The 12,580-nt window shown below is 31.9% G+C and overlaps 1 protein-coding gene across 4 annotated transcripts in view; it reads left to right on the forward strand.

Moving 5' to 3' along the window:
• COL11A1 (collagen type XI alpha 1 chain) overlaps nucleotides 1-12,580 on the forward strand; it is a 209,939-nt gene that overhangs the window by 90,459 nt on the left and 106,900 nt on the right. For all 4 annotated transcript variants that reach the window (XM_029949164.1, XM_029949166.1, XM_029949163.1 and 1 more), the window contains 13 exons: nucleotides 1,177-1,230; nucleotides 1,362-1,415; nucleotides 1,582-1,635; nucleotides 3,082-3,135; nucleotides 3,255-3,299; nucleotides 4,471-4,524; nucleotides 4,973-5,017; nucleotides 5,276-5,329; nucleotides 5,787-5,831; nucleotides 8,815-8,868; nucleotides 10,000-10,044; nucleotides 11,080-11,133; nucleotides 11,223-11,267. In XM_029949164.1, the coding sequence (XP_029805024.1) occupies nucleotides 1,177-1,230; nucleotides 1,362-1,415; nucleotides 1,582-1,635; nucleotides 3,082-3,135; nucleotides 3,255-3,299; nucleotides 4,471-4,524; nucleotides 4,973-5,017; nucleotides 5,276-5,329; nucleotides 5,787-5,831; nucleotides 8,815-8,868; nucleotides 10,000-10,044; nucleotides 11,080-11,133; nucleotides 11,223-11,267 (657 nt within the window). The remainder of the gene's footprint in view (nucleotides 1-1,176; nucleotides 1,231-1,361; nucleotides 1,416-1,581; nucleotides 1,636-3,081; nucleotides 3,136-3,254; nucleotides 3,300-4,470; nucleotides 4,525-4,972; nucleotides 5,018-5,275; nucleotides 5,330-5,786; nucleotides 5,832-8,814; nucleotides 8,869-9,999; nucleotides 10,045-11,079; nucleotides 11,134-11,222; nucleotides 11,268-12,580) is intronic.

The raw sequence follows: 12,580 nt of genomic DNA on the forward strand, positions 1-12,580 counted from the left end.
TTTCATGGATTCTATGGCTTTCCTTGACTCAAGTCCAAAGAGATACAATATCAGGTGAAGAAGGATCACTTTCATTAAAAACAAAGGTTTGTCCTGTTAGTATTGCCTTTTGCCTTCCAGCTGAGATACAGGGTAGAGTAATTTCACAGCAGTAATTTTCTCTAAAACCTATGTTCTTTTAAACTCCAATTATTAGACAACCTTAATTTCATATTTCTAAAATCAACATTTTACAGTGATAAGAATTATTTATAATTTCTAATGCGTGTTATATTTGCTACCACACTCATTCTATGCATACTGTCTAAATTAACTTTTAAAAAGATATAATTAAGTAAATACAAAGGCTTATATCATTTTTACACTAGAACTACATTTGATCTATTATTAACTATAATTTTTTTTAAAAACATGTGGATCAAACTCCACATAAGACATTGTTTGTTAACATAACATTAAATTGTACTGCTCTAAGAGAGAATCTTTAACCTGTGATCTGACATGGCATGGTGGCAGGCAATAATTTGCATTAGGGATCACTAAATCATCCTCCAGCATTTTGTAGAAGATTGAAAGAAAGATGTATCAGTTACTATGCTAAGTTGTAGAAGTGCAATGGAGAAAGACAGATTTAGTCTAAACCCACAGCAGTTAACAATTTAATGGGAGATTCAGTTATGAAAACTGGCAATTATAATCCATGTGATAAGCCAAATAAAAGAATAAATACATAGGAGAGAATCTCCAAAAAAATAAAGGGAAAGGGAAAGGAAAAGTGAGTGAAAAGAGAAAGGAGATGGGTAGTTAAGAGTGTTTTCAAAGGAAATGTTAAAAAAAAAAAAAAAACAAGGAATAAATATATTCGAGAATAAAATGAGTAGTTGAGGATTATTTTAGTGTTAAAATATCACTTCCTATTTCTTTTATTTAAATGTAATCAGCTGTTTCTAGAAACTTAACAAAAATGATTCTTCTTGTTGTGAGAAACCTTTTAAAAAATTGTTCTCTTGCCTTCTGATTTATATGAGATTTTACATAAGAAATAATTCTCTTTATGTTAAAGTGATGAAGGTAAAACTAAGAGGATATAAATTTCTAAAACTCTCTCTCTCAATGAGATTCAGTTTATTGATAAAAAATTCCATTAAATGAATAAATGATGATGTTTTGATATAGGGCCCTCGTGGTGTTCAAGGCCCACCTGGTCCAACGGGAAAACCTGGAAAAAGGGTATGACTGGTTTTCATTGTGTATTTTGAAGTATCTGAAATCATCAGTTATCTGTTTTTATTTTTTATTTATTTTTTTATTCTGTGCCAGTAGGAATCCTTTTTGCTTAGTCATGTTCTTGGCATTACCAGGGTCGTCCAGGTGCTGATGGAGGAAGAGGGATGCCTGGAGAACCTGGGGCAAAGGTCAGGAGCTCAGACATTTTTATATTCAGATCGTGTATGTCAGTTCACCTCTGAAAATTTTATATTTTAAAACAGAATTTCTTAATATCAATAAGTATTTCACAATTAAATTATAGTATAGAATTAGATTGGGAATGTGATGATGATGATGATGATGATTTTACAGGGGGATCGAGGATTTGATGGACTTCCAGGTCTGCCAGGTGACAAAGGTCACAGGGTAAGAAATACCATTCTGTTACTTTGCATGCAGGGATAATATAGAAATATTATGAACTATTTTAGAATCAATAGACCTCAAGATATATGAAAAAAGAGGGGGGGAGGCCTGGGTGGCTCAGTTAGTTTAGTGACCGACTTCAGCTCAGGTCATGATCTCGCGGCTTGTGGGTTCGAGCCCCGCGTTGGGCTCTGTGCTGACAGCTCAGAACCTGGAATCTGCTTCAGATTGTGTCTCCCTCTCTCTCTGTCCCTCCCTCACTTATACTCTGCTTCTCTCTGTCTCAATAGTAAATAAACTTAAAAAAATTTTTTAAAGGAATTTAAAAAATAATTTAAATATTTGTAAAGCCAATAATTTAGTAAATTAATGAATCTATTATATATCATAGAATGATAAATAGAATTACACAAATAGAATTATACATGCAATACCAATATGAGTTCTTTAATTAGCTTTAGACATTAATCATGCAAATATAAGTTCTGGCATAATCTTTATGTACATGTATGTGGAAGATATATTTATAAAAAGTCCAGAGTGGAGATTTAATTTTGCCTCTTATTTTTTGATATCACCTTAATTTCCCTCTTATATTTACCTGTGGACATATACTCAATAGAAGCTCTTTAGGCAGTCTGTCACTAATATACTGGACACCGTATTTTGTTATCCTAAGTTAAATGGTCCCCATAGACAGAGACACCACAGGCTATTTCTTGTGATAGTATGAGCTTGTAGCCCAATACAAGAGCTTATAATTTGCAAAAGCTAAATAAACCGCCATGCTGAACAGGACTGTAGGGGATATTTTTAGTGAGAAATTAAGCAAAGAGGCAGTCTCTCAGACAAAGAACAGCCTCAGACCTTCACATTTTACTTCTCCAGAAGTTAAGAATGAAGATAAGACAACTTTTATGTAAATTAGAGAATATGAAAAGAAAAGAAAGAAAAAGAAAAGAGAACAAGAACACTATGGATGCCTAGCAAGATATTTAGTGTATACCTACCATATGCCACAAGGAGTATATAGTATTCTTTTTTTAAAAATCCAAAGTTTCTTTAATCTGGAGTTGTGCTGATTTGTTATAAATGATTTTAAAAGCAGAAAAATTTAAATTAAATTAAAATAAAGTGTATCTCTGTTTAAAAGAATCTTCAGCAAAATAATTTTCTAAATGTTTTAGTTTGTAATAATTATGTTAGGTGTTTTATTTGAACCTTTTTGCTTTTAAAATTGAAGGAACTTATTTTCTAGCATAGTAATATATGAAATCAGTTAATGTAAAATATGATTTATCTTTGCAGTGTTCTGAGGAGGACATCTAAGAAAGCCTAAGTTTTCCCACCAAATGGTCTGTTATATTCAGCAGGATAGCTATAGTGTAGACCTCTGAATATTCTGCTTTATTTCATTTCCTAATCATATTTATATTTGTTTAACAGGGTGAACGGGGTCCCCAGGGTCCTCCTGGTCCCCCTGGAGAAGATGGAATGAGGGTATATTAAACTTCATTTCTTTTAAGAAATATTTAAAATGGAAACATAAGAGAACAAAGTCTCATTGAATTGACAATTGTCTAATTGCATTTCCCTACCATTCATTTTTTCAATGACAGGGAGAAGATGGAGAAATCGGACCAAGGGGTCTTCCAGGTGAAGCTGTAAGCAACTTTATTTCTTTTAAAATAATACCCTGTTTTGGAAGAATAGTGACTGGTGACACACATAAAGTCACTAATAAACTCGGGTGATTATAGCAGTCTTACCTACACTAACCAGGTAGTTGTTACAGGAAAACCTTTTAAAAGAAGGGCTCATAGAGTTCTAAGTTATAGAGAAAATCAGAGGAAAGATAATAACATCTTTTCAGCCAAGGGACTTACTAGTTTTTATTGCTTTTTAAAAAATTTTTTATATCATCAATAGCTCCAGAAACTATATATTTAAGATAAATGGATCTCATAAGCAGAAGAAACAAAAAATACGGGTTTAGTACGTATCATATATAAGGATAAAATGTGCTAAATTATATTATTTTTTTCCACCAAATTATATAAATGAGGAAACTGACCTGGAAAAGTTTACCCAAAACTAGTTAATCAAAACACCAGACTAGAACTCAGGCCTCTTAATTTCAGTCCTAGCTTGCCACATTATAGAGACTGTCAGTTCAAAGGCATAATAACTCAAGGGAATATGAGAGGCGATAAATTACTGATTTATCTAAAGAAAGAAAAAAAAGATGGAGTAGATAGAGGAGAAGAAAAAAAGAAAAGAAGATATCGATTAGGTTTAAATAATAATAATTTTTAAAAAATCTTATTTTAGGAAAATGGCTTCTATAATCTGTATGTATAGTTATTCAGCTGTCTGATTTTTCCCTTTGTGAATATTCTCTCAAGAAGGAATTTACCTAAATATGCAATGAGTGAAAATCAGGATTTTTCTTTTTGTATGTTCTATTTGATTGAATAATAAGACTTAGTAAGATTGAGGATTGCCATTCAAAACAGAAAATGTAACCTAAAATATTAAACTATTTTTTATTTAAAACTTTCCCAACTGATTTGTATGTAATTTTATAGAATCAAAGATATATAGTTTATGTGCTAAAACTCCTTGTTACCCATTCTGGCTTTTCAATCAGTATAAACATGAAGTATTTGTTTTACATAAAAATGGTATTTTAAATACCACTTACTATGTGGTAAGAAAAGATGTATAGATATTTTTACTCCAGACATTGCTTGCATTAAAACTTTTTTGGAGATGGAAGTGTACTTTGAGCATATTTCTTATGAGGATGTGCTTTTTTTTTTTTTTTCCTTCTAGGGTCCACGAGGTTTGCTGGGACCAAGGGGGACTCCAGGACCTACAGGGCAGCCTGTATGTATTACTGGAAATATTCAGAATTTTCTAGGAAAAGCTTGCTTTCAGACTCTTTAAAGCTTTCAGTAGACAGCTACGTATTTACTGCCTTTTTGTGTTCTGAGACCTAATGATGCTGCCTATTGGTTACACTCATCATTCTCCACTCTACCCCTTTTTTTTTCTCTTTTTGTTTATCTAATTTATTGTTTAATGTCAAATTTCCAACACACAGTGCAAAGTGCTTCTAGGTTGTCTCTAATGTGGACACAGAATGGAGAGTATAGACCTTGCCTTTTATCTTATCTCCTCCAAGTTCTAAAATGATGTTTAGTCACTTTAGGCTGGTGGGTGCCATGCTATTAGGTTAGCCTTTTGGATTTTCTGTTGTAGCATTTAAACTTAGAAACACCTACATATATTATATATGTACACACACACACATATATATTTTTCTTTATTGAAGGGTATTGCAGGTGTGGATGGCCCACCAGGACCAAAAGGAAATATGGTATGTAGATAACATCTGTAAAATAACTTATTTCTGCATCTAGGTTCTAACAAACCACTTTTGTTGCTAAGTCTACAATAAAAATTTCTTACAACAATTTTGCTAAGTCAATCAAGTTCTGCTAGCATTAATATTTGCCAAGATTTTACAGAGTCTCCATAGGGAAAACTGATTTAGGGACTGATTTTCAATTGAGAAGGAAATAAAAAACTATGAGAAATAGCTTTATTAAAGACTCTTTATATTTTCCTGTGGCAGGGTCCCCAAGGGGAGCCTGGACCTCCAGGTCAGCAAGGGAATCCAGGACCTCAGGTAAGTCCTGAGCTGCTGCAGCTCCTTTGAGATAATGGGGTAAGATAGTATCTTTTCGTGAGAAAACTGACAGCCTCAAAATTTTCTATGCAAGGCTGAAAACGTTTACAATGTGAAAGTAGGAAGGTGATTCTTTTTTCCCTTTTAAAAGAAAGTAAGCAAATTTGCAGAGGTCCCTTTTTTCCAAGAATAAAATGAGTCACTCGGTGTCCATGGAATGTCAGGACAAAAGCCACACCTGCAGAAAGGGTCTGAATCGGATCACGTTACAGTCACGCTGTCAAAAGAGTAGCTTGTGTAAATGCCTCGTAGTGTTCCAAAACTTTCTGGGAAATGTGGGGAATGTACGCAGATTCTCGTAACTCATTGCATGTGAAATAGAAGGTTATTTTACTTTTTAAAAAATTCATTCCTATGAAGTGATTCCTGACATATGAAATAAATTCTTTTAAAATAGGGTCTTCCTGGTCCACAAGGTCCAATTGGTCCTCCTGGTGAAAAAGTAAGTTACTCTGCTGTTCTAGTAATGTCTGGTGACCAATTTCAGGTTGTCAATCTTAGGCAGATCCAATGCCTTGCCTTCTGTTTTTGACAAGATGTAGAGATGGCTCAGCACATAAGGAAATAATCCAGAGTGAAACCTTGAGGGTACAGTGTGAGGGGAAGCCATTCATACATCTCTGAAGTATAAATGATAAAATTTCACACATTTCCATTTGGATAGCTTCCAAATGTGATATTCTCAGCTATATTAATTTTACAAATGTGCTGATATGAATGAATGCTTTTTCTTCCTTTTGGTTCTCCTTTTTTCCTCATTATTTTAAAAAATGTCATTAGATTTGCAGTGACATAGGGATTTTTTACCAAGATCTGATTAAGGGTAAATGATGAAGTTATGAGTCCCACCATTTTTCATGTATAAATGGCAAAGGATGTTCTTGTTAATAACTCAATGTCTGGATCAAAACAAGAATAAAACATTAATTAAAGCGATGATTTTCTCTCTGATTTCTTCTGCCACATTCCTTAAGTAATATTTCCTGTCCCCTAAAGTTATAGTACAGTGTTGACAGGTTCTTTTTAATATCTTTTCCCTTTCCCTTTGTTACTTTCTGTGAATATTATTATTTAAAAAAATAAACAGCCTTATAGGGTGTGATTTCATACCATAAAGTTTCACTCATTTTAAGTGTACTGGCCAATAATTTTCAGTAAATGTATAGAGTTGTGCCACAATCACATTTTTAGACAATTTATACCACCCCAGAAAGAAACTTTATGTCAATTTGCACTCATGCTCTACCCACATACTTAGACAACTACTAATCTGTTTTCTGTCTCTATAGATTTGTCTTTACTAGACACTTAATATGAATGACATTCATGAATGAATTTATGATGTAAATTTAATCTTTAATCATAAAAATAAATATATGACCTTGTGTCTGATTTCTTTTATTTGGCTTAAAGTTTTTGAGGCTTATTATGTTGCAGCATACATCTTTTTGGGGTTTTTTTTGCTGTTTTTTAATTGCCAAATGCCTTCCATTAATGGAATATACCCCATTTCGTTTACTTGTTGAGCAGCTAATGGACTTACAAGTTTGCACTTTTTAGCTGCTATGAATAGTGCTGCTATGAATATTTGCATATAGGACACTGTGTGGACAAATTTGGTATCTTTTGGGTAGATACATAGAAGTGGAATTGCTGAGTTATATGGTAAATGAAATGCTTAACATTTGAAAAAACTTCCAAACTGTTGCACTATTATTTCCTTCCCATCAGCAATATATGAAGATTCTAGTTTCCTTAGATATTCCTGAATGTTGGGTTTTCTTTTTGATTATGATCCTTCTTCTTGGAGTGAAATGTTATCATATCGTGCCATCAATTTCCATTCCCCTAATCACTAGTGGTGTTGAGCATCTTTTCATGTACTTATTGGCCCCTTCTCTATTTTCTTTGGTAAAATATCTATTCACATAGTTTGGTAATATTCTAATGGAGTTATTTATTCTATTATTATGTTGTAAGAATTAACATCAAATTTAAATTGTCTTTCAAGTACTTTTTCCTGTGGATATTTTCTGTATGGCACAGTATTAGAGATCTTTTGGAAACTGTCCTATCTATTTAAGACATAAAGTACCAAAGGTGATTTCACATCTGTACTCTAAGACTTTTCTTTTTTCTTTAATGCTTTTTGTTTTGTTTTGTATTCTGTTTTATTTTTTGAGAGAGAGGGAATGTGTGCATGCAAGTGGGGGATCTACTGATAAGAATAATTAATGGAATAGTTCTGCATTTGTACTCTACATCTTATTTTGAAGAAATAGGACCATTGTCTTGAGATCAAAAGATAATACACGTGACAGACAAAATAATGCCTTTAAAAATATGGTGTTTTACAATGATTGCTTGACTTAAAATGACTTTCAGAGTGGTAAAGGGGATTGAAACATTTAAATCTTTTAAATGAGATCTGGTTAACCTTAGTTATAAAATATAAATTGTTCAATGTAAAGTATATCTTCAATATTTTGTTGTTCTATTGTGATTTAAGTCACATCTTTTGTAACACCCTATACTATCAATTTATATAAATATAATGCTTTTCCTAAATACTCTCTGGGAATGAAAAAATGCTAAATTGTGTCCACTATCTAGGCTTGCTTATGTATTTTTTCCCTTTCAATTTTTTCTAACTTCTGGATAATAACTTGATCAGTAAGCAATACTTGTTTAGGCTCTGCAGACTTGCTACGTTAATTATTCTGAGCAGAATGCCCATGTTCCTAATACAAGAGAGTTTATTTTTTGCAATAGTGATTCTTACTATGTTCCAACTGTAGTAATGTCATGTTAAAAGAGATTTGAAACCCATTGTGGTCAAATGGAAATTAGAATAATATGTTGAATAGATAGTTATTTAGTTTTTATTTGTTAGTTGCATATTAGGTTATGTTCTTTGACATCAAAATACTAGATTTGTTTTTCTTTGTGTCCTATGAATAAACGTCACAATATAATAAATTTCTTAACATATTTTAAATGTTATGTTTCATAAATAGTACAGTGTAATTATTTGAATTAGCACTTATTAGTATCTATGATAGAAATGTGCAGTGATTATTTTTCAGTGATATGAATTGATATATATCTGATCTATATTGCTTTTTTTTTAATCTCTGAGTTCTAGTTTACTGTGGTATGCAAAATCAAATTTCGTCATTAAAAAAGATACATTTGGGACCACTAAGCAGGCCAAAACTAGCATGTTTTTGACATATGTCAAATTTGGTTTTCATTTATATCTATCATTTTCCACATATGTTTAAAAGTTATTTAAATGTTTGTTGATTATAGATAAAAGCCAGTGACTCAAGTTAAGAATTTCATTAATAGTATATTCCTGCATAAAAGTCAGAGTTTTCATTATTCTAGTTTAAAAAAGAACCTGCTCTTTCTGGTTTGATTAGGGACCCCAAGGAAGACCAGGACTTGCAGGACTTCCTGGTGCTGATGGGCCTCCTGTAAGTGGTGATTACTTGTCGTTAACATTTCTACATATTATCTTCCAAAACAGACTTTACATGTGTTTTAGAAGTGATTTTCTGAAGCTAATAATAAAAACGAATTGAGCCAGTAATTAATCATTGATCCTTCTCAAATACCGTCACATCGTGTTACTTCCATATTGCAGAATCTTTGATGATCATGCAGTGGTTCTTGGATAAACTCACTCTGGTGCTCTGGTGCCAGATTCTCAGATTTGCTGGCTTCCTCATGCACCATTAGTTCCAGGCGCACAGATCCACTCACTTTTCTCATAGCACTTCTCAGATCGTCTTTATTTTTATACCTTTCCTGAGGCTTTTTGTTTTCTTTTTCATAGAGCTTTTCCATTCTCTCTTCTTTTTCAAAATACATCTATCTTGAAGGTCCAAGGGGTAACTTCTCACCATTTGTAAATATCTCCAACACCTTCCATGAAAATTCCTCAGCCTCCAGGGATTTCTTCCTTCTAGAAATATAGCAATGTTTACTGTATCCCAAATGCAATAATAAATAATGTAATTATATTATCTCTATAGTTGTTATACATAAAAATTAGTTACTTCTTCTTTTGTTCTCTTCAAACTACGTAGATTTTTGAGCTAGAATATAAAATTTTTATTGGGTACAATTGTGATGGACTCACACATTTTTGTTTACTGAATCCTGAGGATTTTATTACTAACACTGTTCGTCCTTACGGCCTGGCTGTGTTTTCAGGTGTCCCATTCATAGGCCTTAGCTGCCTCTTGAGATGCATAGTGCATTATTTGATCAATATGCAAAATAGAAATCAGATTAAAATATCTTTATATAAGAACTGTTATTGATACCAGAGTTGCATTGTTAATGAATATCTGTATTGTTTTATGTACTTTTCCTAAACTCTCAAATACATTATGTAATTGGTGAAACTTTCATCCATACAATTTAAGCTTATGTTTCCTTCCAAATGCTATAGTTTGTTATGCTATTTAGGGCCATATGCACTGTTGCAAAATGTTCAGTATCTTTTGAAACCATAGATTTGAAAAAAAGGAACAATTTAATAATATTATAAACTACCATTAATATTGTGTCTTACCAGTATACGTTTTTGCTAAATATAGGGTCATCCTGGAAAAGAAGGCCAGTCTGGAGAAAAAGGTGCTCTGGTATGTTACAAAGTATATATGTAGAATCCTGTGACCTTATGTCTAAGAGAAAATGCTTTACTTTGGTCATCTTTATTATATACATACATATGTAGTTTTATAGTTATATACATAGTTATATTCTAGTTATATATAGTCTTATATATATAGTTATATATATATATATTCTAATGACCACTTAGGGATAGGAATATTAGATGTAAGTACATGAAAATAGTTTGTTTCTCTCTTTAAATATGTCTTTACTCTCTAAAGATTTCTTTTGCTGTCATTTAAATACAAGTAATGCTCTGGTAGTTATTTTTATCCAAGGCTTAAAAAAACAGATGTTGTCTTAGATGGATAACTTCTAGTTTTGTTATAGTAATTTTATAAGTTAGAGTATATTCTCTACTTTAAATAAATATTCAAATCCAGATTCTGCAAAGCTAGTATATGTGGAATGAATGGCCATAAATGATTATAATAAAATTAGATACAACTTACTAAATATCATTAAACTATTTATGTCATTTCAATTACACATTATTACTCTCTGGTATCTTTTAAACAGGGGAGATTTAATTATAAGAGTAATAATTATCAAAATATCTAAATTATTAGAATAAGAGCTTATTTATTATTTTATTTTGGATTACAAGGGAAGGGGGTAGGATCAGTTTGGTAGTTTTAGATTTTTATTAAAATAGCATTAGAAGACAGCATTACTATAGAAATTTTTTATTATTTTTAAATTGTTGTCTTTAGGTAAGGTAATTAAGTGAAGTCAGCTGTGCAAAATATAAAATTTTGATCATCTTCTTGATAATGTTTATTTTATTTTTGCATACATGTATAATATAATAAATTTGGAGTAATAGGGCTAATCACATGGTTTATCATATCTGACTTCAGAAACAAATGATAAACATTAAATAATCTTTACCAGTAATAGAAAATATCATTTTATTGTAGATTATTTGGTAAAATTACATTGTGTGGATGAGTAGCACTTTCAACATATTATATGTTTAAATATCAATGGGTCTTTTTCAGGGTCCTCCTGGTCCCCAGGGTCCTATTGGTTACCCTGGTCCCCGAGGAGTAAAGGTAAATGTTATTTTTTTTTCACACCATTTAATTTCAGTGCAAAATATTACAATCATTACAATTATTCATCCTTCTAATTGATTCTATAGGGAGCAGATGGTGTCAGAGGCCTCAAGGGTTCTAAAGGTGAAAAGGTAAGATAGAATTTATTTAGGTGATTTTAATTGCTATATATCTATTAGAACAAAAATCTAAATGTTTTCAACAGATATTTCATTTCCCAATACATTAAGTAACTACTTGATAGCAGACACTTGTACTGTGTATCCTGGAAACTTTTTTGAAAAAATATTATATACCCTGGGATGAAGACTAAATTATAGAACAGAAGCAAATATATGCCATAAACAGAATTATTCCTGTATCCCTTTTTTCTTAATATGTGTTTACCTTTTATAAATCATAGAGTTGCCTTATGCATAAATTAGCTACAGGGCTTGTACATATCCAGTTATATGCATAACAGAGGAATGTGTATTCCCTTCTTTCTTTACTGAAATCCCCAAAATTAAGCTGAAATGCAGTTCAAATTATGAAAGATAGAAGTACCCTAAATCAACTGAGGGAAGAGGAAATATTATATATTACACTGTATGCAAAACAAAAATATTTATGAGAGGAAATAAAGATTAAAACTGGGCAGAGGTGAATGAAAGAATGTGAAATCTTTCATAGAGCATTTGTAGTTTAATTGTCCTTGGAAAAAGAAACTGAATTTGAGATTTTTCTTTTTTAAATAAATGTTTACTATAAGTGTAGAGCCCCCAAATCCTTCAGTGACAAAGTAAAATGGCAGGGGCACCTGGGTGGCTCAGTTGCTTGAACGCCTGACTCTTGATTTCAGCTCAGGTCATGACCTCACGGTTCGTGGGGTTGAGCCCTGCATCGGGCTCTGTGCTGACAGCTCGGAACCTGGCTTCTGTTTCAGATTCTGTGTCTCCCTCTCTCTCTGCCCTTCCCTTACCCTCTCTCTCTCAAAATAAACAAATGTTAAATAAATATAAAATAGCATTACTCACAGGCAGTATTATTAATTGTTAATACAATATTGTATTTAAAAAATAGAGTTTAGGATAAAATGTTTATAGTTTTGTGGAGAAATTGGGGAATATAAATTTTGATTTTAATGGTAATTTAATTCCTATATTTATAATGTTATTAAAAACACCAAGAAAAAGCACCTCGTGTGAATTTGATATCAATAAGGAACGGATATAAAAAGGACTTAACAGATGGGCCTATTATAGCCATTATAATTTTTTTCTGAAAAAATAAAAAGTAATATACTGAAGCGTTGTTAAGTTATGCAACTATATTCAGTTCTGCTGTATAAAAATTATTATGCATTTGAAATGAACTCAGCTACTTTGAAGAAAAACCCAGTTCATTCTGATCATCACAGATAAACTTCAGGATAGTGTATGTCCTGTTGAGTTGGTAGCTGAGC

The sequence above is a fragment of the Suricata suricatta genome, chromosome 8, assembly GCF_006229205.1.
Source record: "Suricata suricatta isolate VVHF042 chromosome 8, meerkat_22Aug2017_6uvM2_HiC, whole genome shotgun sequence".
Lineage (NCBI taxonomy): Eukaryota > Metazoa > Chordata > Mammalia > Carnivora > Herpestidae > Suricata > Suricata suricatta.